The 25,467-nt window shown below is 50.7% G+C and overlaps 1 protein-coding gene across 2 annotated transcripts in view; it reads right to left on the bottom strand.

The window, feature by feature from the left end:
* IQSEC1 (IQ motif and Sec7 domain ArfGEF 1) overlaps positions 1 to 24,849 on the bottom strand; it is a 456,568-nt gene extending 431,719 nt beyond the window's left edge. The window contains exon 1 of one of the 2 annotated variants that reach the window (XM_049863199.1): positions 24,545 to 24,849. In XM_049863199.1, coding sequence (XP_049719156.1) covers positions 24,545 to 24,810 — 266 coding nt within the window. In that variant the 5' untranslated portion in view covers positions 24,811 to 24,849. The remainder of the gene's footprint in view (positions 1 to 24,544) is intronic. The other variant, XM_049863206.1, reaches the window with a different exon arrangement.
* Between the last annotated feature and the right edge of the window lie 618 nt (positions 24,850 to 25,467).

Below are 25,467 nucleotides of genomic sequence, written 5' to 3'. Positions count from 1 at the left end.
GGCACCAGGCCCTCCTGATGCACAATAACCCACTGGATCCCCCCAGCACCCTCCAGGGTGGTGTCAGGTGCCCCCATTTCACAGATGGGGAAACTGGGCTCTGAGAGAAGAAAAGACTTGTGTGGGAGTCAGAACCAGGACTGGGGTCCACACCTGGGCCTCTGGGTCACCAGCTCTGACCCCGTGGCCTTTTTGGAAAGCCCTTGAGATGGTTCCTGGCAGAGAAACGGAAGGAGTGAGCCACTCTCCTGCGGGTGGAGACCAGAAAGAGACCCCTCCTCCTAGCCACCGGTGGTCCCCAGGAAAGGAAATGGCAAGAGTGGAGGGTCTTTGGAGATTCCCAACTGCAGCGCCCATTTTGGGTTCCAGAGGTTCTCTGACAGGCCTCACTGTCCCTCTGGAGACGGGCCCCTCACTTCCGCTCCCGCACACACCTGTTGCCTGCAGAAAGAAACCCAGAGCAGGGGATGAAGGTGCCAGGAGAAAGAGTAAGGCACTCTCTCACCTTCAAACCTCCTCCTCCATTCACTCCACCAACACCCCCTGAGGCTGAAGATGATGCCACAGGGTCCCCAGCCCCCAAATCTCAGTCTCTCAGGGAAGGCAGACCCCAAATGCAAACACCTGCAACCCCGCCACGTCAGCACAGCACTGAAACCAGACAATGTGCACAAGGCGAGCTGTGCCTGCTGGGGCAGAAGACAGCCAGGAAGTCTTCCCAGGACAGGCGACATTTGTACTCAGTGACTGATCAGCAAGCAGGAGGGTGCCAGGGACACGGCTGATACAAAGGTCAAAGAGCAGCATGTCACCAGGATGACACCCCCCCCCCACACACACACATACACCCCATGGAACATTCTGATCTAGAGAAGCAGCAGGTGGGCACCGAGGGGGACAGGCTGCCATGGGGCGTGTTTCCAGCAACAGAGGCTGGGTGGATTAGGGGTGCTCTCAGAGGGGTCTATGAAGGGGCAGTGGCAGGGAGCTGATCAGAGATGAGGCTCATGGAGATCTGCCTTGGCCTGCCCCTTGGCCTGCTCCACAAGGTCTGCAGAGGAAACTGGCAGAAATGTCCTGCCCTGAGGAGCAGTCCCCAGTGCCTCGAGGTAGGGGCGAAGATCCTGGGCCCTCTGGCTGAGGCGCCTCTCAGTCAAGGGCACCTCTCAGGAGAAAGCCACAGCCTTGATGCAGCTCCTGGGTGGATGACGGGTCAAGGGGGATTTTTGTTGTTGTTGTTGGCTGCCATGGACTCGGCCCCATGGACCAAAATACTGCCCGGTCCTACACTATCTACATGATCAGTCATGGATCAGAATATTGCAATCCACAGGGTTTTCACTGCTTGATTTTCGAAGTAGATGGCCAGGCCTTTCTTCCTAGCTGGTCTTAGCCTGGAAGCTCCGCAGAAACCTGATCAGCATTATAGCCATACACAAGCCTCTACTGACATATAGGTGGTGGCTACACATGAGGTGCACTGGCCGGGAATTGAACCCTGGTCTCCTGCATCGAAGGCAAGGGTGCTACCACCGAACCACCACTGCCCTCAAGGGGGTTTAACTTCCCACAAAACCCTGTCTGTAAATCAATTTGCAGATGCCCACCCACAACATCCACTTGGAGAGAGTCTAGAAATGAGGTTCCTTGCAGAGCAGAAAAGGGCAACTGCCAGTGTCGGGGAAAGAATAGGCGGAACGTGGAGTTGGGGAATAAAGCCAGAAAGGCCTTGGCTGCTCCCTTCCCCCACTCCACACACAAAGTGACAAATGCACCAGCAATGGAGAGCATGAAGGACTCAGCCTTCCACACCAGAGGTCAGGGAAAATGGTGATGCGGCGGGGGGGTTGTATCACTGCGTGGGATGGACTGGGGGGTGTTGCAAAACAAAGCTGGAGGGCGCTGTGCTGGAGAAGCCACAACACCAAACACAGACAGGCCTGAGCTGGGAGCGCCAAAAGCCTGTCAGGACCTGAGTTAATAACGTGAGTGGCACAGGGACGTTCATCACCGTCAGCCCTGAGCTGCTGGGTGGGGCAGGGTGCAGAGAAAGGGGGACAAGGCTGGGCCTGGGGCAGTCAGGGGGTGTCCTTCAGCTCCTAGGCAAGGCCCAGGCTAGGCAGGACCAGGGAAAGTCAGGGCACACTGGCCACGGGCACCAGTTAGTCGCTTGATGAACATTTCCCAAGGGCCTACTGTGAGCCAGCCACTGGGGCTACAACAGTGAGCCAAGCAGACAGGAACCTCTGCTTGTGAAGATCATGGGCAAACAAATCCAAACAGGCCAGGCAGGGATTTGTGCAGAGAAGGAAAACAGCTGAGGAAGGGGCCCGAGGATGAGAAGTGGCATCAGGAGAGACCTCTCAGGACAGGAAGACCCTGGGAAGGATGTGCTGGGAAGGGCCGAGGGTGGGTGAACAGGCCATGTGGCTGCCCTGAAACCACCCTTCTTTCCACCTCATTGCTCCTCTGCCTCAGTTTCCTCATCTGTAAAATGCAGATGACAAGACCTACCACCCTGGGTTATTGTGAGGACTGAGTTCATGTACCTAAAAGTACCTGGCATATAGTAGGTGCTCAACTAACGCTTGCTCCCTGCCAGAACCCATCATCCTAAGGATGGGACAACAGCTGACCTCCAGCCCAGAGCACAGGGCTTGTCTGCTCCCGAGCCAGGGGCCCTGACCAAGCCTCCCTGAGCGACAGTGTGAATGTGAAGTTCTCCCGGCACAGTCCTTCTCTGACTGCATCATCTTCCCTGTGCCTGCTGGTCTGGGAGGCCACGTGCACAATGTCAGCTCCATGCCAGCTTTGTACAGGATCACCGAGATCAAAAGATTTGCTGGAGTGGATATAAATAGCCCCAAAGCTCCCGGTCTGGGCTGCTGAGCTGGCCAAGGAGCCCAGCAAGCCAGGCTGGGAACTCACCTTCCATGGAGCAGCCCAACCCACAGACCCCAGGAGGAGAGCCTCCTGCGGCCCCCACCACACCTCCCTGTTTGTCACAGTCTTTCTTTTAAAGCTCTAACTGGTCTTCAATCGAAGTGGAATCAGGGGGCCCCTCCCCTACCCATGACCACATTTGGTTTGTCTGTGACCAAAGCTGAGGCGTGCCCAGTTTTGAGGAGATGAGGGGCCATGGGGCACACCTGGGAGGCAGGGGAAGGGGCAGGGCTGGGGTGCAAACCATAAAGTGAGCTCCTTTGTCTGCTTCCTCCGCTTGCATCTCAGCCTTGCTCTCACGACTCCTGCAATGGACTCTCAGGAGTCTCCAAACCTGCCTGCAAAAACATCGTCTTCAGTGCACAGGCAGAGACAGGGTCTGAAGGGTGCCCACCTCCCCGCTTTTCCTCCCTACCTACCTCCTTCCCTTCTTCCCACCAGACTGGCATCCCCTTGACAGCTGACCCAGCCTCTCTGCTCCAGCCTCACCTGCCCACCGGCTGGTACTTAGGAGGGGCGGAGAAACACTTAGAAGTGAATGAATCAATCAGTGACTAATTCAACGCATGAGGAAGGGGGGGGTCAAATGCATACGATTGCCTGCACATCTCTCTGCTTTTCTGTCTCACTCCCTCTTTGTGACTCTCTCTGTCTCCTTCTTTCTCTGTGTGTCTCTCTTTCTCCTTCTCCCTCTCAGCCTGCCTTGCTCTGTCTCAGCAGCACATGGCTGTGAGGAAAACCAGAGAGCTGTGACCTGCAGCTGGGATGCCCTTTCTTCCCCTGGAAAGGGGGTGGGAGCACCAATTCCAGCTGCCTGGGGAGTGACCCAGGCCCAGAAGGTCTGGCCCTGTGTCCACCCTCCCAATGTCCCAAAGGTCTGGTATCCAGCTACCAGCTCTGCCCCTTGCCTTCTCCCTGGTCCAAGCAGCAAGCAGCCTGGCTGGCCTCTCCTCTAGAGGCACCATGTTCTGGCTGGTATCTCACTTCATCCATTGGAGTGGTCCTCATCCACTGAGTGATTAAATTCAGCAAATACAAGAGACTAGGTTCCAACTATATGCTGTTTACAAGAGACACACCTTAAACCTAAGGACACAAATAGGTTGGAGGGAAAAGTATTCCATGCAAATAATAATCAAAAGAGAGCTGTGGTGGCAATCTTAGTATCAGAAAATGTAGACTTTAAGACAAAATCTGTTAGAAGAGATAAAGACAGACATTAGATAGTAATAAAAGGGTCAATTAATCAAGAAGACTTAACAATCATAAATATATATGCACCCAACTTCAGGGCACCTAAATACATAAAACAAGCACTGATAAAACTCAAGGGAGAAATAGAGTACTATAAGAATAGTTGGAGATATCAATACAACACTTTCAATACTGAACACAACATATAGAAAGAAGATTAACAAGGAAACAGAAGACCTGAATGACACTGTAAGCCAATTAGACTTGGACGTAGAATACTCGACCCAAAAACAGTACAATATACGTTCTACTCCAATGCACATGGATCATTCTCCAGGATAGACCACGTAAATCTTGATAAATATAAAAAGATTGAAATCATACAAAGTATTTTCTCTGACCACATGGAGTGAAGCTAGAAATCAGTAACAGAAAAAAAAAAAAAAAACCTCTGGAAAATACACAAACATACAGAAATTAAACAACACACTATTTTATTAAACTACCAGTGGGCCAAGGAAGAAATCAAAAGACACATCACAAATTTCTTAGAGTCAAATGAAAATGAAAGCACAATATACCAAATCTTATGGGATTCAGCAAAGGCAATACTCAGAGGGAAACTTATAAGTGCCTACATGAAAAAGAAGAAAGATTTCAAATTAACAGCCTAACTTGACAACTCCAGGAACTAGAAAGAGAAGGGCAAACTAAGTGCAAACCTACCAGAAGAAATGAAATAATAGAGATGAGACAGAAATAAATAAAATTGAAAACAGAAAAACAAGAGACAATAAAACCAGAAGTTGGTTCTTTGAAAAGATCAATTGAATTGACAACCCTTTAGGTAGACTGACAAAAAAAAAGATGGAAACAACCAAAATAAAAAATGAAATAAGGGACATTACAACTGATCCAATAGAAATAAAGAGAATTATGAAAGAATATTATGAACAACACTATGGCAACAAACTGGATAACCTAGATGAAACGGACAAATTCTTTGAAGCACACAACCAAATTGACTCAAAAGGAAATAAAAAGTCTCAATAGACCCATAACAAGTGAAGAGATTGAATCTGTGATCAAAAACTTTTCAACAAAACAAAGTCCTGGACCAGATAGCTTCACTGGGGAACTGAAGCAAACATTTAAGAAAGAATTGACACCAAGCCTGATTAAACTCTTCCAAAAGATAGAGAAGGAAGGAAGGAATACTCCCTAATTCATTCTATGAAGCACACATAACCCTGATATGAAAACCAGATAAAGATACCACAAGAAAAGAAAACCACAGGCCAATATCTCTTATCAATATAGATGCAAAAATCCTCTACAACATAATGGTGAATAGAATCCAACAGCATATCGAAAGAGTCATACACCGTGACCAAGTGGGATTTATTTCAGGAATGCAGGGATGTTCAACATTAGAAAATCAATCAATGTAATACACCACATCAATACAATAAAGGTAAAGAGCCACTTGATCATCTCCACGGATGTAGAAAATGCATTTGTTAAAATCCAACACCCTTTCTTGAGAATCCTAAAGACAACTGACATAGAAGAGAAATTCCTCAATACGATTCAGGGCATATAGGAAAAGCCAATAGTCAACATTATACTTAATGGAGAAAGACTGAGAGCTTTCCCCTTGAAATCAGGAACAAGACAAGGGTCCCTGCTCTCACCACTTCTATTCAATATTATGTTAGATGTCCTAGTCAGAGAAATAAAGCAAGAAAAAGAAGTAAAAGATATCCAGATTGGGAAGGAAGTAAAATTATCTCTATTTATGGATGATTGTTGTTGTTAGGTGCCATTGAGTCGCTTCTGACTCAGAGTGACCCTATGTACAAATTTGTGGATGATTTTTTTTTTTTTTATGGTCCTATATAGAAAACCCCAAAGAGTCCACAAAAAACTTCTAAAGCTAATAGAGGAATTTAGCAAAGTTGCAGGGTACAAAATCAACAAACAACAATCAGTTGGGTTCTACACACCAGCCACGAGAAATCTGAAAGGGAAATAACACCATTTACAATAGCATCTAAGAGAATAAAACACCTAGGAAGAAATCTAACCAGGGACTTGAAGAATTATACGATGAAAACAACAAAACACTACTGAAGAAGATTAAAGAAGACTTAAGTAAATGGAAAAATATTCCATGTTTTTGGATTAGAAGACTTAATGTTGTTAAAATGTCAATAATACCCAAAGCAATCCATAGATTCAATGCAATTCCAATCAAAATTCCAACAGTCTTCTTAACAGAAATGGAAAAACTAATCCTTAACTTTATATGAAAGGGCAAGAGGCCCCAAATAACTAAAGCAATGTTGAAAGAAAAGGAGAAAGTAAGAGGACTCACACTTCCTGATTTTAAAACACACTATCCAACCAAACACCACAACCTTCAGTATGAATTATACCTCGACATAAAGAAAACAAAAATCCTCACAACTGGACCAATAAGCAACATCATGATAAATGGAGAAAATATTGAAATTGTCAAGGATTTCATTTTACTTGGATCCACAATCAATGCCCATGGAAGCAGCAGTCAAGAAACCAATGTATTGCACTGGACAAATCTACTGCAAAAGACCTCTTTAAAGTGTTGAAAAGCAAAGCTGTCACTTTGAAGACTAAGGTGCGCCTAACCCAAGCCATGGTGTTTTCAATCGCCTCATATACATGCAAAAGCTGGACAATGAATAAGGAAGACCAAAGAAGAACTGACGCCTTTGAATTACAATGTTGGCAAAGTTATTAAATATACCATGCACGCCCAAAAGAATCAATATATCTGTCTTGGAAGAAGTACAGCCAGAATACTCCTTGGAAGCAAGGATGGCAAGACTTCGTCTAACGTACTTTGGACATGTCATCAGGAGGGACCAGTCCCTGGAGAAGGACATCATGCTTGGTAAAGTAGAGGGTCAGTGAAAAAGAAGACCCTCAATGAAACAGACTGACGCAGTGGCTGCAACAATGAGCTCAAACATAGCAAAGATTGTGAGCATGGTGCAGAACTGGGGAGTGTTTTGTTCTGTTGTACCTAGGGTCGCTGTGAGGTGAAACTGACTCGATGGCACCTAACAATGACAAGGATAGCTAAGATTAAAAAAAACAGAAATAACAAATTTGTCGAAGATGCGAGGAAATTGGAAAACTTACCCATTACTGGTGGGAATGCAAAATGGTACAGCCTTTGTGGAAAACAGTGCAGAGGTTCCTCAAAAAACTAAAACTAGAACTACCACATGACCCAGCAATTCCACTCCTAGGTACATACCAGAAAGACTTGAGAACAGAGACTCAAACAGAGACTTGTACACCAATGTTCATTGCTGCACTATTCACAACAGCCAAAAGGTGGATACAACCTAAATGCCCAACAAGAGATGAATAGATAAACAAAATGCGGTACATACACACAATGGTACACTACTCAGCTGATAGGAGAAATGAAGTTTTGAAACATGCTACAGTATGGATGGAGCTGGAAGACATTATGCTGAGTGAAATAAGTCGGTCACAGGACAAATGTTGTATGACCTCATTTATCTAAAAAGGCAAGAAAAGGGAAATGTTTAAAGAACCAAGTTTTTTAGTGGTTACCAGGGGCGGAAGGGAGGGTGAAAGATGGGGTAAATGGTGATGGAAATATCTCGTTGATTAAGGGTAGGGTTGCTCAGCTGATGATTGTGATTGCTGTCAATAAGTATATACCTGTAAAAAGTTGAGTTGGCAAAAGTTGTATGGTAGACATATTTACAACAATGATTAAAAAAAAAAAAAAGAGTAGCTGCTGAAGCTGCTTATGTACAACTAAAAACCTCATGGGGTTTGGTTTCTTGGCTTGGAGGCTTAGGGCCATCCACTGAGGTTTAGGGAGGTTTCATGGGACATCCCAGTTAATTGGGCTAATAACATGTTTAGTGCTTCTGTTCTACCTCCTAGTTTGGTGTAGTACCTGGGGTCATGAAGCTTGCAAGTAGCTATCCAAGGCACAACAATTGGTCTCTATTCACCTGGAACAACAGAGGAAGGAGAGTCAGGAATAGGAGGAGGATATGAAATGTATGGCTAATTACCTCCATGAACAACTGCCTCCTTTGTCATGAGACCAGAAAAACTGGATGGTGCCCAGCTACCATTACTGAACATTTAGATCAAAGATTCTATAGAAGAATCCTGATCAAAGAGGGAAAATGTAGAACAGAATTCCAAATTCTCATGGACTCCAGGCTGTCTAGAGCCATGAAGAGTAGATGAACCCTTGAAACTCTCACCCTGAGATCATCTTTAAACTTTAAACCAAAAATATCTCCGGAAGTCTTCTTAAAACCAAGCAATAATTTAGCTTAACTAGTAAAAAATGTCTGCCTTGAGCATCATGCTCTTTTAAGAACTATCTATATGTGATCGAAGTGACCGCAGCAACTCAAAAAAATTAGATAGGAACCTTCAGGGGCAGTGAGTTTATGCTAATGGGGGAGGAACAACTCAGCAAAGAAGAGTGAGAATGGTTGCACAACTCAAAGAATGTAATCAGTGTCACTAAACAGTACATGTAGAAACTGCTGAATTGGTATATGTTTTGCTGTGTATATTCTTAACAACAACATAAATAAAATTAAATTAAATTAAAAAAAAAAAGAGAGAGAGAGAGACTAGGGCCCTGGAGGGACATGCCTCCACTCTCACTTAACTCAAACTCTGAGTCCTTGGGGCCCCCAGAGGCCTGGTCAAGCATTTTCACAGCTGTGAAACCACCCTTACTGTAACTTTAGGACTAGAATTTACAACCAGTTACTGTCGAGTGGAATTCCGACCCATAGTGACCCTATAGGACAGAGCGGAACCGCACCCTAGGGTTTCCAAGGCTGTAAACCCCCAGGTATCTGTCAGTTTGTTGTACTGTGGGGGTTTGCGTGTTGCTGTAATGCTGGAAGCTATGCCACTGGTATTCAGATAACAGCAGGGTCACCCATGGTGGACCAGTTTCAACTGAGCTTCCGGGCTAAGACAGACTAGCAAGAAAGACCCATCAGTCTACTTCTGAAAAGAATTATCCAGTGAAAATCTTACGGAATCAATAAGCAACATCGTGATAAACACAGAAAAGACTGAGTTATCAAGGATTTCATTTTACTCGGATCCACAATCAACACCCATGTAAGCAGTAGTCAAGAAATCAAAAGATGCATCGCATTAGGCAAATCTGCTGCAAAGGATCTCTTTAAAATATTGAAGAGCAAAGATATCACCTTGAAGACTAAGGTGTGCCTAACCCAAGCCGTGGTATTTACAATTGCATCATATGCATGGGAAAACCGGACAACGAATAAGGAAGACCGAAGAAGAACTGATGCCTTTGAATTGTGGTGTTGGCAAAGGATATCGAATATACCATGGTCTGCTAAAAAAATAAACAAATATGTCTTGGAAGAAGTACAACCGGAATGCTCCTGAGAAGCAAGGATGGCCAGACGGCATCTTACATACTTTGGACATGTTGGCAGGAGGGATCAGTCCCTAGAGAATGACATCATGCTTGGTAAAGCTCAGGGTCAGTGGAAAAGAGGAAGACCCTCAACGAGATAGACTGACACAGTGGCTGCAACAATGGGCTCAAGCGTAACAATTGTGAGCATGGTGCAGGACCAAGCAGTGTTTTGTTCTGTGGCACACAGGGTCACTATGAGTCAGAACAGACTCGACGGCACCTAATAACAACAACAACGAACTTTAAAGAAGTGGACTACTACATCTTTTTCCCACAGAGTAGCTGATGGGTTCAAACTGCCAACCTTTCAGTTAGAAGCCGAGCAGTTAACCACTGTACCGCCAGGGCTCCTTTCAGAGTTCACTAGGAGGAACCAAAACCAAATACCTTAACATGGGCTTAAGTGCATGTTTTCTTCGCTCATGTAAGAGGCCTGAGGTGGGCAGTCCAGGCTATATGGGGCAGCTTCCCCAGGTTATCAGGGGCCTGGGCTCCTTTTGGCTCACTGACTTCCCATCCCTATAGTGCAGGCCTTGTCCTCATAATCCAATATGGCTGCCTGAGCTCCAGCCATCACATCCTCATTCTAGCCAACAGAAAGCAGGAGAGAGGGGCAAAGAGGAATGCACACCCCCTTCCCTTTAAAGATGCTTCCTGGAAGTTTCCACAACACTTCTACATACCTCTTATTGACCAGGACAGAGTCCCGTGGCCACAGCACTCAGCCTACCAGGGAGACTGAGAAATGCAGTTTTATTCCGGCTGGCCCCATGGCCATAAAAACAAGCAAATAAACAAACAAACAAAAGTTTAATTGCTAAAGAGAAAGGGAAAAACATATGGGGAGGCCACTCACTGTCTTGGCAACACACTCCATTCCATCTAGCCCAGGGACCACCCCCTTTTTTGCCTGCAAGGCCTCTTTTACTATTTTTCCACAATCTCCAAGACAAAAACAAAAACCAAACCAAATCCACTGCTGTAGAGTTGATTCTGACTCATAGCAACCCTACAGGACAGAATAGAACAGCCCCATAGGATTTCCAAGGCTGTAAATCTTTATGGAAGCAGATTGCCTCATCTTTTTCCGGCAGAGCAGCTGGTGGGTTTCAACTGCCAACCTTTCCGTTAGCAGCCGGGCACTTTAACCGCTGTGCCACCAGGGGTCCTCTCTCCAAGATAAAAATGGCCAAGAACTGCGCTTAGTGAGCCTTCCCGCGTGCTGACGCTACACTGGCCTGAGCCTTGGAGGAAGGCACTACCCCCGTGCCCACTGTCCAGATGAGAAAGTCCCCGGCTGCTAGACACACTGCATCCGTGGGCACTGCCACCTCAGCGTTTCTGCTAACCAAAGTGCACATGGAAATTGAGTTTGGGGTGTGAGAGGTGACGGTGCTCAATCCTGCGCGCCCACCCTGGCCTCTCCTTGGAATCAAGCAGCCAACGCTTAGGTTCCCTGCAGGTCCCAGGATCTGCCCTAGTCTGGCTGGGGCTGGGGGGAGGGGGTGGTCTTCATTGAGTCGGGGGCTCAGTGGCCCTGCAGTGAGCACAAGATAGCACCATCAGCTCACACGTGGACAAGGAACCAGACTGTTCCAGTCAAATTAAAGAAGAACTATTCAGGGAGAAACACGGGTGAGCTGCAGCTGGAGCTTCCGCCTTGAGAAGAAATCAACTCCAACTCCCTCTGGGGGGCACAGATAGAACCCCAACTGCTGAGTCCCTGAAGGCAGAGAGAAAGGGGTTGGTGAGATCATCCTGGCTCATGTGTCCCTCCTGAAAATTCCCCCTCCATAAACACAGTGGTGGCTCAGCGGTAGAATCTTCGCCTTCCAAGTGGAATATTGGGCTCAATTTCCCGCCAACACACGTCATGTGTAGCCATCACCTCTGTCAGCGGAGGCTCGTGAGTCGCTATGATGCCGAGTAGGTTTCCGTGGCGCTTCCAGACTAAGATAGACTAGGAAGAAAGGCCTGGTGATCCACTTCTGAAAAGCAGTCAGTGAAAACCACATGGAACACAATGGTCTGACTCTCAGCTGGTCGGGGAGGGTACCGGACTGGGCAGTATTTCACTCTGTTGTGCAAGAGGTCACCGTGAGTCGGGGCTGACTTGAGCGCAGCTAACAACAACAAATGCATACGGAATTGGAGCTGAAGGGCAAGTTGAGTGGACACTGAAAAGAAACGACCTTGACAATAAAAATCGCCCACACAAAGAAGAGGAGCTGACGTCCCAGGTGAAATAAAACTGTGTTTCCCACCCCGGGGCCTCAGTCTCCTCCAGCGACAAGGACAGGAGTTTGGCATCTGGTGAATGAAAATTTGGGACGATGAGTGATGAACCAGCTCTCCCTTGCCCTGTGCTCTCCTGGGGCCAGCGGCAGCCACATTTCTGAAACAAAAGGGCCACACCCCACAGATGTCACTCTCTCAGCTGACTATCCTCCAGACCCCCCTGCTTCCTTCCTCCTGGTTGAGAGCATTCAGATTTCTGAGGGCAGAGGAAGAAGGGGCTTGAAATGTCATGTCCATGAGGGCTGAGCCTTCATGTGTCACATCCAGACCACTGCTGCTTGGACCACCGTCCACAGAGGCTAGCTCCTAACACCCTACCGCTCAGCCAAGGGCAAGGTGGGGTCAGGGTTACCAAACATGTTGCAGAACAAAAGAGCATCGTTTGGGATCATGCAGACCCAGTTCATGTCCAGCCCTGCCACTCACTACCTGTGCAACCCCAAACAAGATGCTTCACCTCTCTGAGCCTCAGTTTCCTCACCTGTAAAACAAGGCTGTGTGGACAAAAAGGGATCAGCTAGCTCAGAGCAGGCGCTCAATAAAAACTTACTTCTGCCCATCTCACCACCGAGTCTCCCCTGACTCTCCAGACCAGGAAAGTAGCTGCTGCAAGAGGAAAGCAATGAAACCTGAGCGATGGTCCAGGCTGCTGGCCCCTGACATGTGGGTGAGGTCCCTGCCAGGACAGATTCCGAATACACCACAATAAACCTATCTAAATGTAATTACGAACTATGCACAGGTGCACCTGCGTGGGTGTAATGCACGTTGTAAAAGAGTCCGCCAAAAACAGATGTGGAAAGGCTGTGATGAGGTAATGAATGGAAACAGAAGTTCTTGGATTTTCTTCCTGTACTTCAAATGAGAATGTTGTTCAAGACCCTTTGTATGCAGGCGAATGCATACAGACCACAGTAGATAAGCAGTTACCAAGGGCTAGGGGAGGGGGAACGCGGAGTTATTGCTGCAGGGGTACTGAGTTTCTGTTTGGGGCAATGAAACAGTTGGCGGTGATGCTTACACAACATGGTGAATATAATTAATGTCACTGAGCTGTACACTTAAAAATGGTTAAAACGGCAAAATTTTTGTTGTAATATATATATACATACATACATATTTTGCTTTAGATGAAGGCTCACAGAACAAATCAACTTCTCATTAAACAATTAATACACATATTGTTTTGTGACATTGATTTGTTGTATATATTTTGTTAGGTGCCATCAAGTTGCCTCCAACTCAGTGACCCCATGTACAACAGAACGAAACACAGCTTGGTCCTGCGCCATCCTCACAATCATTACTATGTTTGAACCCATTGTTGTAGCCACCGTGTCAATCCATCTGACTGAGAGTCTTCCTCTTTTTCGCTGACCCTCTACCTTACCAAGCATGATGTCCTTCTCCGGGGACTGGTCCCTTCTGATAACATGTGCAGAGTATGAGAGACAAAGTCTCGCCATTCTCACTTCTAAGGAGCATTCTGGCCAAACTTCTTCCAAGGCAGATCTGTTTGTTCTTCTAGCAGTCCATGGTATATTTTCGCACAATACAATTATTTTTAAAAATTAGCCAAAATTTTAAAAGAACAAAATACATTATTTTATATATAAGCAGTCTGCTGTGGGTGGCGGGCAGGGTGGGCAATGGTAAGTGGGATCTGGCTGCTAACTCTGACTCCGAACTACCGCATGAGACTGGATACAGTCATTTACTCAGGAGCCCTATACTATTCTCCTGCCCCCTTAAAAAAAAAAAAAATTAGGTGATGATTATTGTTACTGTCATCATTATTGTTCTTATCATTCATTGTTGGGATGGTGGCGATAACACTGAAAAGAGTTTCTCCATCCATGAAGAGAGTTAAATTTACTAAAGAGTTAAATTTACTGCAGAGGGCTTCCCTACGTACACACACACTCAGCACCCCAGATCCCACGGTCCTGCCCAGTACCCATTCATCAGATGAGCCTCCAGAAATGGACAGAAAGATGTCCCTAGAGGGACAGAACACTGCAAGAACAAATATAAAAAGAAGACTTATTCTGACATGTAGCAAGATCATGAAAGGTTTCTGACATTGGAGCCATGCGGGGTCTCAGGGGTAGGAATAGAGTTTCCAGAAGGGCACCCTAGGCAGAGGGGACGGCGTGAGCCCAGGCACAGGGGTTGGAACACCCCGCACCCGTCTGGAGTGAGTGGCAATGCAGGGATGTGGGACAGGCATAGAACGGACACCTTCAGGCACCCACGGCACCCCATCCAGGTGGGTTTCTGAGCAGGAGAGCACCTTCCAGGAAATACCTGTGTCTGTGTCCGAGATGAGCTAGGAGAAGAAGAGAACGGTACTCCTGCATGCTCAACACCCACTGAAGGCTCTCAGAGACACCACCCCCACGTGTGACCGCCCCCCACCTCCAGCAGGGCCAGAGGAGTATGTGTGACCCTACCCCCAGCAGTTCCACATGCCTAGAAGGACGACTGTCTCCCCCAGGCGGGAGCGACACAGTCTGGGAGGAACATGCCTCTCTGAACGTTGAAGGAGAAGGCGGGAATGAGACTTGGCGTTCTTAATTACTGCAGTTATCAAAAATACATTAGCAGCGATGATTTCCTCCAGGCCCCCTTCTCCTCCCTGGGTGTTTTGGCTGCCTCACCATATGGCAGCAGTTAAAAATACAGCTCAGAGTAAGGGGGATGCAGACTAGAACAGGCAGCCCTTCCCCAGCAGACAGGGATTCCGGAGGCCAAGGTCCAATGAAGTCACCGTCCAACTCCTCAGTCAGCTAACCGGCCTGGAGAACGATCCTAGCTCCACAGCATGGGTCTCCCAGTGAAATGTAGGACAAGAACGCCATTCAGACACACAAGGCACTGACTGAAAGTCATCCTACACAGACAGGTCACCACAGAGAGACTTTCACAGCAGAGGCAGGGCAAGATGTTACATTTTGGGCACAGAGGTAAAAGCTAGGCCTTACCTGTGGACAAGCCACAAGTGACACCTCAGTTAGCCTTAGGTAGAGCGGAGTGACAGAATATGGTCTGAGCAAACCTAATGTGGTAGATTAAAGTCAAAAATCCCACTTTATCACTAATTACATTAAGTATAAGTGGATTAAACACTCCAATCAAAAGGCAGAGACTGGCAGAATGGATTAAAAAAAAAAACAATAGTAATAATCCAACTATACACTATCTACAGGAGACTTTAGAGTCAAAGACATAAATAGGCTGAAAGGAAAAGATGGAGAAAGAAATCGTGCAAACAGTAACCAAAAGTGAGCTGAAGGGGCTATACTAATACTGGATGAAAAAAGACTTTAAGACAAAAATTGCTACTAGAGATTTAAAAAAAAAAAAAAGGCATTTTGTAATGATAAAAGGAACTCGAAGCTCTGGGGGCTAAAAGGGATTGTGATGTCACATCTTACAAAAGGGTTAGGCTCAAAATCAGCCAGGTTAAATGTGCAAAAAGATGAATGGAGAGATGGATAGGTAATAGAGAAACAAATGTCAAAAACCAGGCTGTCTGATTCTAAATCCCATGACTTTTCTCTAGTGTCAAATTCCTTCTCAACCCAGGAATACAGAGCAACAGTGATAAAAGGTGACACATAAGAGAGGATAATCTGTGCACCACATGTATTAAGGATTTGATCCTCACAATTTCTCTGTGAGGTGTGTGATATTTTGTATTTCCATTTTAAAGGTGAGGAAACTGAGGCACAGAGAGGCTAAGTGACCAGCCATAGGAGACACAAGGCGGAGCTGGGATTTAAGCCCAGTGGCCCAGCTCTAGAATCTGTGTCCTGACCACTGTGTCATCCACGAACTGTCCGCATACACACTGACCAGAACCATGTAGAAGCCCCAGCAGAGAGGGTTAGGCCTCCCTGGATCTCCCTGGGGCAGGTAGGGACCCTGTTTGGGCTGCTTTTCCAGAGTAAGTGTGAGGAGGCAGGATAGCCTTGCGGCCTCCACTCATTCACCGTGCCAAGAAACGCTCCAAGCAACAAAGACTGACAGGGCAATCGCCCATCTGGACCCTTTCCTTTGTGATGAAGCAATTATCTTTCCTGCCCATCTGGACGGGTAATTGTTGAGGAAAAAAGACAAGATGGACCACGTTTTATCCAAAACCCTGGTACCTCTCCCTACCTCCACCGGCACCACCCAGCAGAGCTCCCAGCATCTCCCTCTTGTGTTCTGCAGGGGACTACCCCTCACTGGCCTCCCCACCTCCCCCATGAGCCAGGGAGTCTGTCCCTTCCTCAGTAGAATCCTGTCCCTCCTTGGATCAACACCCCCCAGGTACTCCCCGTCACCCTCTGATTCAAACCAAAGTCCCTCCCAGGCCCTGTTGCTCTGCCCCGCAGCCTCTTTGGCCTGCCCTCCCATGCTCTCCCCATCACTCACTCTGCTTTAGCCACCTTGGGGTCCTCACTGTGCCTCAGCTGCCCCAGGCACATGCCCACCTCAGGGCAACCCAAAACGGAGACCCCCTTTTCACTGTCCCTGTCAAACACGTCACAGGGAAGTGCCAAATGACTGTCCACAAGAGGCCCAGCAGACCTGCCCAATTCAAGAGCCCCTCCTCAGAGACCCATCTCTGCCCTGATCAACTAGGCTCCCTGTGGCTCAAAGAGGGGGCTCAGCCCAGGTCCCTGACTCTGCAAAGGCGTACGCAAAGCAAAAAGGGCAGCCAACCCAATGCAGGGGCTTCCAACAAGGAGCCAAGGGCAGAGCCAGAAGAAAGGAGCACACCCCAACTGTTCACCAGGACCAAGTCCCTGTATGCCTGAAGCGCAGGAACAAAGGCAGAAATGCCTGGCTGCCTCTCCGGTGGCATTCCAGGAGGCGAACAGATGTACCCGTATGTAGAATGGGAAGACAGGCCAATCCAGGACACCTGGAACCAGCAGAGTGCTTTAGGGCTGAGAAAGCCCGCCCCGTGCATGCGAGCACCTCACGCTCACAGCCTTCCACGGGGTGGCCGGATCACCGCCATTCTGCTCAGATGGGGTTCAGGCTTCAGGGTGATGCAGGTATCAGGTAAGAGGCCAAATCTGACGCTCAAAGGGAAAAGCCTCAGCTGTCCCTGAGTGATCTGTCCCTGAGTGATCTGCCGTTAATTCTGGTTCCCTGAAGCCAAATATCTGGGTGACTTGGCCATCACCCCACGCTTGGGAATGGCTCCAGATGTTTTGCAAAACATTTACAAAACACAACAAATCACGTTAAAGGAGCACAGGGTGGTTATGAACCGCACCAGCTCTGGGTGTGAATTCTGCCTCTGCCACTGGGTGACCCGGGGTAAGCTGCTTAACCTCACTGAGCCTCAGTCTTCACATCTGCAAAAATGGGATGTTACCAGCTCCCCCCGTCAGAGCTGTGACTGACATACTGAGTAGACAGTACACAGTCCACTGCCACTGGAAGGGCCTCAGTTACTAATTCAGTTTTAATTATGCTCAAAGCGGTCTGTGCTGGGGTGCAAAATCACAGGCTTTCTGTCCTGTGCCTGTGGGAATCTTGCCTCCTGCAAAAAGTAAAGCTGAACATTTCAAAGTTGGGGCTCGGACAAAGCACGGCTTGGGGTGAGGGATTGAACACGCCTTGTTCACACACACTAAAGGCCGCAGTTCTAAGCATGTGCCTTGTACTGGTCCACGCCTCCTAGCCTCACCTGGCCCAGCTCTCCCCACTCAGTCGTGGCACAGCCCCCAATGACGGCACCTCCCGCTCCCCACATGCCCCTTCTACCCCCGCCATTCCACATGTGCTGTTTCCCCTGCCTTGATGTCATCCTCTTCTCTTTCTTGCCCTTCAAACCCCAGCTCAAATGTCACCTCCTCCAGGAAGCCCTTGTTGAAGCCCAGGAGGGGAGTGTGTTTCCTCCTCTGGGTCTGCCTGTAACTCGGCCCCATTATCTTACCCTGGTCCAGCCCTGCAGCACTGTAATCTGGGACTGACGTTCTACATCCCTCACTAACATGTTTCCAAGTAGAGGCAGAGGGGGAGCTGGAGCTGTCGCGTGAAAAGGCCAAGAGTCCCATGGGAGCAGCCAGGAACTGAAGTGAATAAAAGGAGGGGGAGAGCCTGTCGTGAAGCACTGGGCTTGGTGCCTGGGACGCAGCAGGCACCTGGGAAACAGTAACTCCCCACAGAAGTGATTTCAAACACCCTCTAGGGTGGAGAGGCGTGCAATCCAGTAAACACCGCAAAGCCTTCATTGTAGACTGGGATGGTGGTCTGCCCTGGACAGTCCTTTCAACTTTTTGTATGTTTGAAATTTTTCATAATAAAACTTTGCAGGGAAAATCTCTCAAAAGCATTCTCAGTGCCCTAGAGAATCCTCTCCTGGAGCTGTCATTCAAGGAGGCCTTCTCCCGGCCAGGCCCATAAGCACGTCCTCTATCTAACCTTCCCAGAAGAGCGGCCACCCCCATTTTAGCGGGAAGAAGCAGCGTCTTCTAGAGGCAAGAACGATGCTGTGGTTGACTTGGTGAGTCCACACTACTGGGCAGTGGCTGAGGCAGGACAGGGAACCTGCAAACCCATACCTGGGTCCAGTGAGGCCTGCAGGATCCCCTGCAGGGTCAGGGCAGCTGGGCCGGGGGAGGCATTTGTAACACTCAAGGCTGTGGCTCTTCACCAATTACAACAGAAACACTTAACACTTGTAATAACAGGGTAGTGCAGTCTGCCAAAAACCAGCACTGTGCCGCAGAGAGCCGGGAGTCAAACCCCACAGGCCTTGTGGTTAGGTGCTGACTCAGCCCCCAACTCATGGCGACCCCACGCACAACAAAACGACAGTGACTCTTACTGCTACACCCCATGGTCGGTTGGGAACGGGGCCATTGTGATCCACAGGATTTTCGCCGGCTGATTTTCAAAGGTAGACTCACCAGGCCTTTCTTCCTAGTCCATTTTAGTCTGGAGGCTCCGCTGAACCCCATTCAACATCACAGCAATACACAAGCCTCCAGTGACAGAGGGGCGGTGGCATGAGGTGCACTAGCCAGGAATCAAACCAGGTCTCCCACACAGACAGTGAGAATTCTACCAGTGAACCACCAACGTCCCCATTCAAAGGCCTTGCTGCTTGTAAATTCCAATTAATGCTAATCGGGTAAGCCTGGTTCATGGTGGGGGACATGTCGCCAACAGTGGCCTGGGTCTGCACTGGGGATGGCAAAAGTGACGCCCACTAAGTACCCAGCCAGGAGTGTGGTCAGATGGCCTCCCACCCCCTCTCCACTTCTGCTCTGTCTCATGAGGTCAGTTTGCTTTCCCATACCCCTGTTCTTGCCGAGTGCCTGGCTTGTTTGTGTTTGTTTCCTCTGCTGCTCGGTGGCAATTACACAGATGGCATTCACCCGGCAACCAAGGAATGGTGCACTTTCCAAGTAAGGCAAAGAGCTGCTCTTTCTTGGAAAAAAAAAATTTTTTTTTGATTAGCTGTCAAAACAATGGACTAGATAAAACCAGCCGCCGAGCTGGCAAAATGCTGATGGCCCTGAACTCCTAACTCCAGGGCTCCCAGTTTGTCCTCCTTCTCACGATCCTCTCCCCTCCCCAAGCCTTGAGAGTCTGCAGGTCCAGGGGCCTGAGCCCCGGAGGCGGAGGTGAAAACTTACGTAGGAAACAAGCACGGGTCTCAACTTTATTTTACACACAGTGTTGCGCGCCGTTGTTCTCAACTCAAGCTAGATAAAGAAGTAGCTCATGATTTATCTTCCAGGTTGTTTTAAAACAATCATTTGCTTAGCTTGTCAGGCGGCAGGGAGAGAGGTTCAGAGAAGCACTCCCTCATCTTTCTGCGGACTTTACCATCTGCTGGAAAATATGAACTGCTCACCCCGCTTCTTTGGCATCAAATACATTTTATCCAACCAAAGCGAGTCTCCAAGAGTAGAGTGCAGCCTGTCCCTGACGAAGGGACGCCCTCCCCAGCACTGGATACAAGTGTTTATCCTGATTCAGAGAACAAGAGCATTATTTAATGAAATCCTAAGTCAGTATATCTCCCTCTGCCACCCTCTCCGCCACGCTCACAGAGCACAGAAAAGCCCTTCTGTCTCTCCCGGTCCCTACACAGCTCCTTACTGGTTGCTCACAGGGAAAAGGGAGACGTGGAAGATAAAAGCCCTCCACCTCCTCCCAGTCCCTGAACCCTAAGTGTGCTCCTTCCCACCTACTGTGTACAATCAAGACACTTATCAGGGACTCCTCACCAGGACCCTCCCAAAGGTAGCCTCTCAAAGATCGCCTCCCCTGTCACGAGCCTACTCCAATGAAGACGAGCCCCTCTTCTTGCGGCCCCCTCTTTCTGGCCATCGACTGAGCCTCCCTCGGAGTGGATGCACCAGCATCATGGCTAATGTCACCCCAAGCCTGGGAAGAGGGCTTGTTTGGTAAGTCAACAAGACTGAATGCCACTGAAGCCTCCCCCAGAGTGAGTCACCAAGCCAGAGCTTCAGAAACACGTCCTCTCCTGAGTGATGTGACAGTCCTGGAGGGCTGGAGCGGACGGAAGAGAGAGGGAGGCCAGGCCACAGGCCCACCCCTGAGCTTCTTTAAGCCCGTGTTTACTTCTGCCTGAGAAATGCTGGAGAATCAAAGGCTGAGAGGGATCGCCTCACTCAATCCTTGCCCCCTCTGCACTGCCACAGCGTGCAGCACCAAGAGCCCTGCCTTAGAGACAAGATCCCACCTAGACTTCCTTCGGTGCCAGAGATGGGGGGAATCACACTGGACCCTGGGAGAGGGTCTGATTATTTGACACAGGTGGTGGGTGGATAAAAGCAGGGACCTGGAGCCAGACTGCTGAGTCCAAACCCGGCTGCACCACCAATCAGCTTCCACATCTGTAGAATGGGAAAATCAACCATATCTGCCTCATAGGAGTGCTACGGCAATTCAATGAGTTGATAAACACCAAGGCCCTGGAGCAGTGCCGGGGACACAGACGCCCTGAGTGGGTACAGCTACGATACACCCAACCTCCATCCCCCCAGTTTGACTCTGCACCTTCATTAATACCAGCTGTGCCTGTTAAAGTTCAAGCTGACTTCCTAAAGGAAAACGCAGCTCTTTTCTCAGGGGAGAAATCAATTTTCCCCTGGCTTTGCCGGTTCAACAAATATCTCCTGAGCATCCCTCATGTGCTTGAGCCTCTGATGAAAGAAAACGGCCCCCAGCCCCTAGTGGGAGGGGGCAGCTCTAGAAATAGGTCATTAGAATGAAGTCAGCTAAAAACTGGACGTGAATCTTGATGTCCGGGGGTGGGGGCGGGGGGAGTACCAAATAACCAAAGTGACCAAAGGCATTGCATTTCTTTCCTGTTTTCCCAAAAGCAGAGAGAGAAATGATGCTGCTTTCCAGTGGCGGCTGAGGCATGAAAAGTGACTTTCCGGAAAAGGTTTTTCAGGTTTCTGAGCTTAAAAGTTTCCATGTCCATCGATCCCACCCAAGGGCTGCTCTTCCTGGGTAGCTTGTGTTCCCAGTCTGGGCAAGCTTGGCAGATGACCTCACAAATGCATCATTCTATCCCCGGGAGGGATAATGCGCCTTTCAGATAAGACGGGGTGTCCTGTTCACATGTCAGCAGTGGGCAGAGGCTTGGAGAAGCTGCGGGCTGCTCAAGAAAAGGTAGCCAGCTCCCCCCCTTACAAGTGTCACTGTTCGAGGCCCAGGAGGCCTGGTGGATGCCCACTCAAGGGGAAAAGTGGCACAAGGCCCCAGCAGGAATTAAGCTGGAGCTGTAGTCTTGCCTGCCTTGTGACGCTCACACCCAAGTGTTACTGTCTCCAACTTGGGCAGCAAACCCAACCCCAGTCTGACTTATGGCACCACTGTGCCCCCCACACCATGCTCCCTGCTTCACGCCCCTGCACTGGCCCCAAAAGGTCTTCGTCCAGCTTTCTGGAAGTTCACACACCTCCTGCCTGTTTCAATGGACCCAAAGGAAACTAGAAACTGACTGAGAAGAGAAAGAATCTGGCATGCATTAAGCACTTGCTGTGTACCAGTGTATTTCATGCCCTTTACCTTCATTTTATCCTCATAAAAAAGTATGAGAGATCACTACTGTCATTCCCATTTTGTGTGCACTGGGGAAATACCGAGGCTAGGTGAAGCTGGGTGACCTGCTCATGGTCACCGCGTGGGAAAGTGCAGAGCTGGCTCTCAGACCCCAGCTTGTCCACCTGGGTTCTGTTCTCTATGCAATGTTGTCTGTCTTCCCTCCTCACCTCCTCTTGTGTCTCCAAGCACATGGCGGACGGCTCTGCATACAGTAAGTGCTTAAAAGATGCATGCTTTCAAGTGGGTTGGTTATCCCATGCTCCTTAGGCATAAATCACCTGTCTCCACAGATAAGCCATGGGACACTCAGGTCATCCCCCACAGGGCCCAGTGACCCAGAGCCCCAGGTATATGAGAAGGAAAGTATGACCCTCTGGGTCTCCCATGTGTGGGGTCCCTCACGTGTGAAGGGAGGCTCCAGCACCTCCCCTCCTGAAGGCGGGGGAGTGAGGTGGAGGCTCTCTCTTGCAGGGAACCTATAGTTTTGGTTAATACGCTGGTTCACTCCAGCCTCGCTCCTTTCCCAGTCTGGCCATGGACCAAGATCACTCACACCTCCTGGGAGCTTGTCAGAAATGCAGACTCTCCACCACCCAAGACCTGCGGGTCAGGATCTGCATGTTGGCAAGATCCCCAGGCGCTGGGTGTGCACTTTAAAGCTTGGGAAGCTCCCCTTGACCTAGAACCTGGATAGAGGACTGTGAGTCACACAGCTTTCCTTCGAGGTGACTCTATCAAAGGCTTTGGCTCTGTCTAAGCCAACAGACACAGAGCTGGGGGCTTCTGGAACAAAATCCCAACATCCACAACGAATGCCAGTCTGTAGGGCTCCAGGGTAGGAGGACGCAGTGTCTCTCAGAATCCTCCCCTCCCCTCTCCACAACAGTGAAGTTTGCCACTTGGTCACCAGAGGTGACTTTGAAGGGAAAAAGGAATCCATCCCTGAGGATGGTGTTGTGAGGCATTTGCCAACCAACGTGTGTCACTGTTTCCTATGAAAACTAGGATGTGAGTCCCTGTGTGGTGTCCCCTCCCTAAGCTGCCAATAGCTTTATTTGGGCAGCCTCCGCCTTTTCTTTCAGTTGTTGCCTGGGGAAGAGGGCTTGAACCCCCGGACTAGCATGAGATGACCCACACCACTGTGGAAAGGGCTGAGTACTGAAGGTGATCTCGGAGACCCCAAAGAGCCGGAGGGGCACAGGGAGGCAGAAGTTTCCCACCAGCAAGGGTCTCCGCTTTCTCTCAGTGATGCTGGCCAGGTGTTTGTCACCGGGGCCTCCCTCATACAGAGCCAACAAGAGCTCTTGGTGCCCTGAACCCAACCTCACAGCCCTCCTTCTCCGAGGGACCCTGTCCAAGCACCACCCGGAACCAGCCCTCAGAGGTAGCTCCAGACTGCTCCGAGAGAACACCTCTCAGGGGGAAGGCCGCTTGCCTCTGTCCTGAGGCCACAGTCTGATGCAGCCCCAGCAGGCTGGAGGAAACACTGGGTCTCCTCTGGCTGACTGAAACCCCACTCCTGAGAGTCAGGGGCCCTTCCCCCAGGATGCAGGAGTCAGAGCTAACCGCCTCCCCTCGCCCCCAATCATTTCTGCCCCAAAGCCTCCCCGGAGGCCTGTCCTGAAGCTGCGGGCTCCCCTCCGCAACACACGCAGTGGTTAAATGGTTTTCTCTTCTGCCCCAGTCCAAACCACAGAGTGAGCGCCAGGCTTGCCGAAGCACACAGGAACCCCACCTAGGTCACCCGAAACGCCCCTTCTCCCTCGCCTCGCTCCAGATAGGGACAGAGACTTCTGCGAGGAGGGGCCCCGCCCAGCTTCAGCACCCACTGCAGGCGAACGCGCCGTCCACTCAAGGGCTGCAAGCTTGCCGGGACGCCGGGGTCCCGGGGCGCCTGGGCAGTCCCGCCCCATCCCCCGCTTAATCCCTTGTCCGAAATAGATTACCGCGGGCGCAGCGGGCGGGTATTAACCCCGAGTCCGCGAAGGAAGCGACGGAGGCGTCCAGGGGGAGGAGGGCTCGGCGAGTCCTGGGCTGGGTGCAGCGCAGGGTTCGCTCTGGAGGGACCGCGCCCGGCAGGTGACCCAGGCCCGCCCGAGAGCGGCATCTTGTGCCTGCCGCGCGCTCTACCCTCTCTCTGGAGCTGGGGTCTAGCCCAGGTGTCCAGAGCCACCAGGTTCGCTCCTGGACAGCCCCAGCGGCGAGGCCATACCCCGCATCTGAGCTCCCGCGATCGCTAGAGCCCGAGTCCCGCGCGGTCCCGAAGAGTCCGGCCGGTGCGCGCGCTGGGCAGCTCCCGGGAGCTCCTTTCCCGGGAGCCCGGTTCCCGCCCCAAGTAGAGCCCCGGTCAGGGCCGCGACCCCGCCGGGAGGGTCCCCGGGTGCGCCCAGGCCGGGCTCCCTCCCCGCCTCCCTGCCGGCCCGAGGGGAGCGCAGAGCCCGGCGAAGTTCACACGCCCCTACCCGGCTGTAACCCCCGGCCCCGGCTTACTTGTCGCGGCAGCTGCCGAGCTCCGGGATGGCGCCGAGCGGCGTTGGGCCGGGGCCGGGGTCAGGGTGACGGGCGCACGCAGCCAGGTGTCGCCTGTGCCGCTCCAGCAGGCCGGCGTTCTCGCGGCTCAGCCGTGCCACTTGGCGCTCCAGCTCCTCGATGCGCCGCCGCCGGCGCGCCAGCAGCTCCTGCTGCGCCGCGACGATCCGGGTCAGCTCCTGCAGGTACTCGGCCGCCTTGCTGGGGGGCTCGGCGGCGCCGGCCATGGCCCCCTCCCCGGCGGGCCGAGCCTCAGGCGAGCGGGCGGCGGGGCGGCGGCGGCGGGGCCGCCATGGCTGCGCGGCGGGGACGGCAGGCGCGGCGGCGGGCTCGGCGGCCGCGCGGCGCGGGGGCTCGGCCGGGGGGCGCGGCGGCGGCGCGGGATGGCGCGGGCCCCGCCTCGGCTCCCGCCTCCGCTGCCCCAGGCGCCGCCGCGCGCCCTGCCCCCGCGCCGCGCTCCGCTGCCCGCGGCCCCACGGACGCGCGGGGCGGGCAGGGCGCGGGGCTGCGGTCCCCGCGGGCAGGCGAGGAGTTTGCAAAGTGCCGGCTGCGACGCGAGGGGGAGCGGGAGCGCGAGCGCGAGCGGCCGGCGCAGGAGGGAGGGAGAGAGGGCGCCGCCGGTCTGTGCCCGCCCCACCGGAGCCGCCCCCGGCCGCGCCCGCCACGCCCCGCGCTCCCCTCACCGCGCCTCTCCGCTGTCTGCCCCCTGGCCGATCTGATGTATACATTTAATAAGAGGCAATTTGGCAAAATACATCTTCATCCCAACCGGCGACAATTTTCGGTGAAGTGTGAATTAAAAACACAAAGAATAAACTCATGAGAACTTTGACGTTTTTTACTAATCTAAGTCTACTAAAAACGGTTTTGTAGTCGCAGATGTG

Source organism: Elephas maximus, chromosome 20 (genome assembly GCF_024166365.1).
Source record: "Elephas maximus indicus isolate mEleMax1 chromosome 20, mEleMax1 primary haplotype, whole genome shotgun sequence".
In the NCBI taxonomy this organism is placed as follows: Eukaryota; Metazoa; Chordata; class Mammalia; order Proboscidea; family Elephantidae; genus Elephas; species Elephas maximus.
Note: the sequence above shows the minus strand (reverse complement) of the source record. Positions and strands in the feature narration are given on the sequence as shown.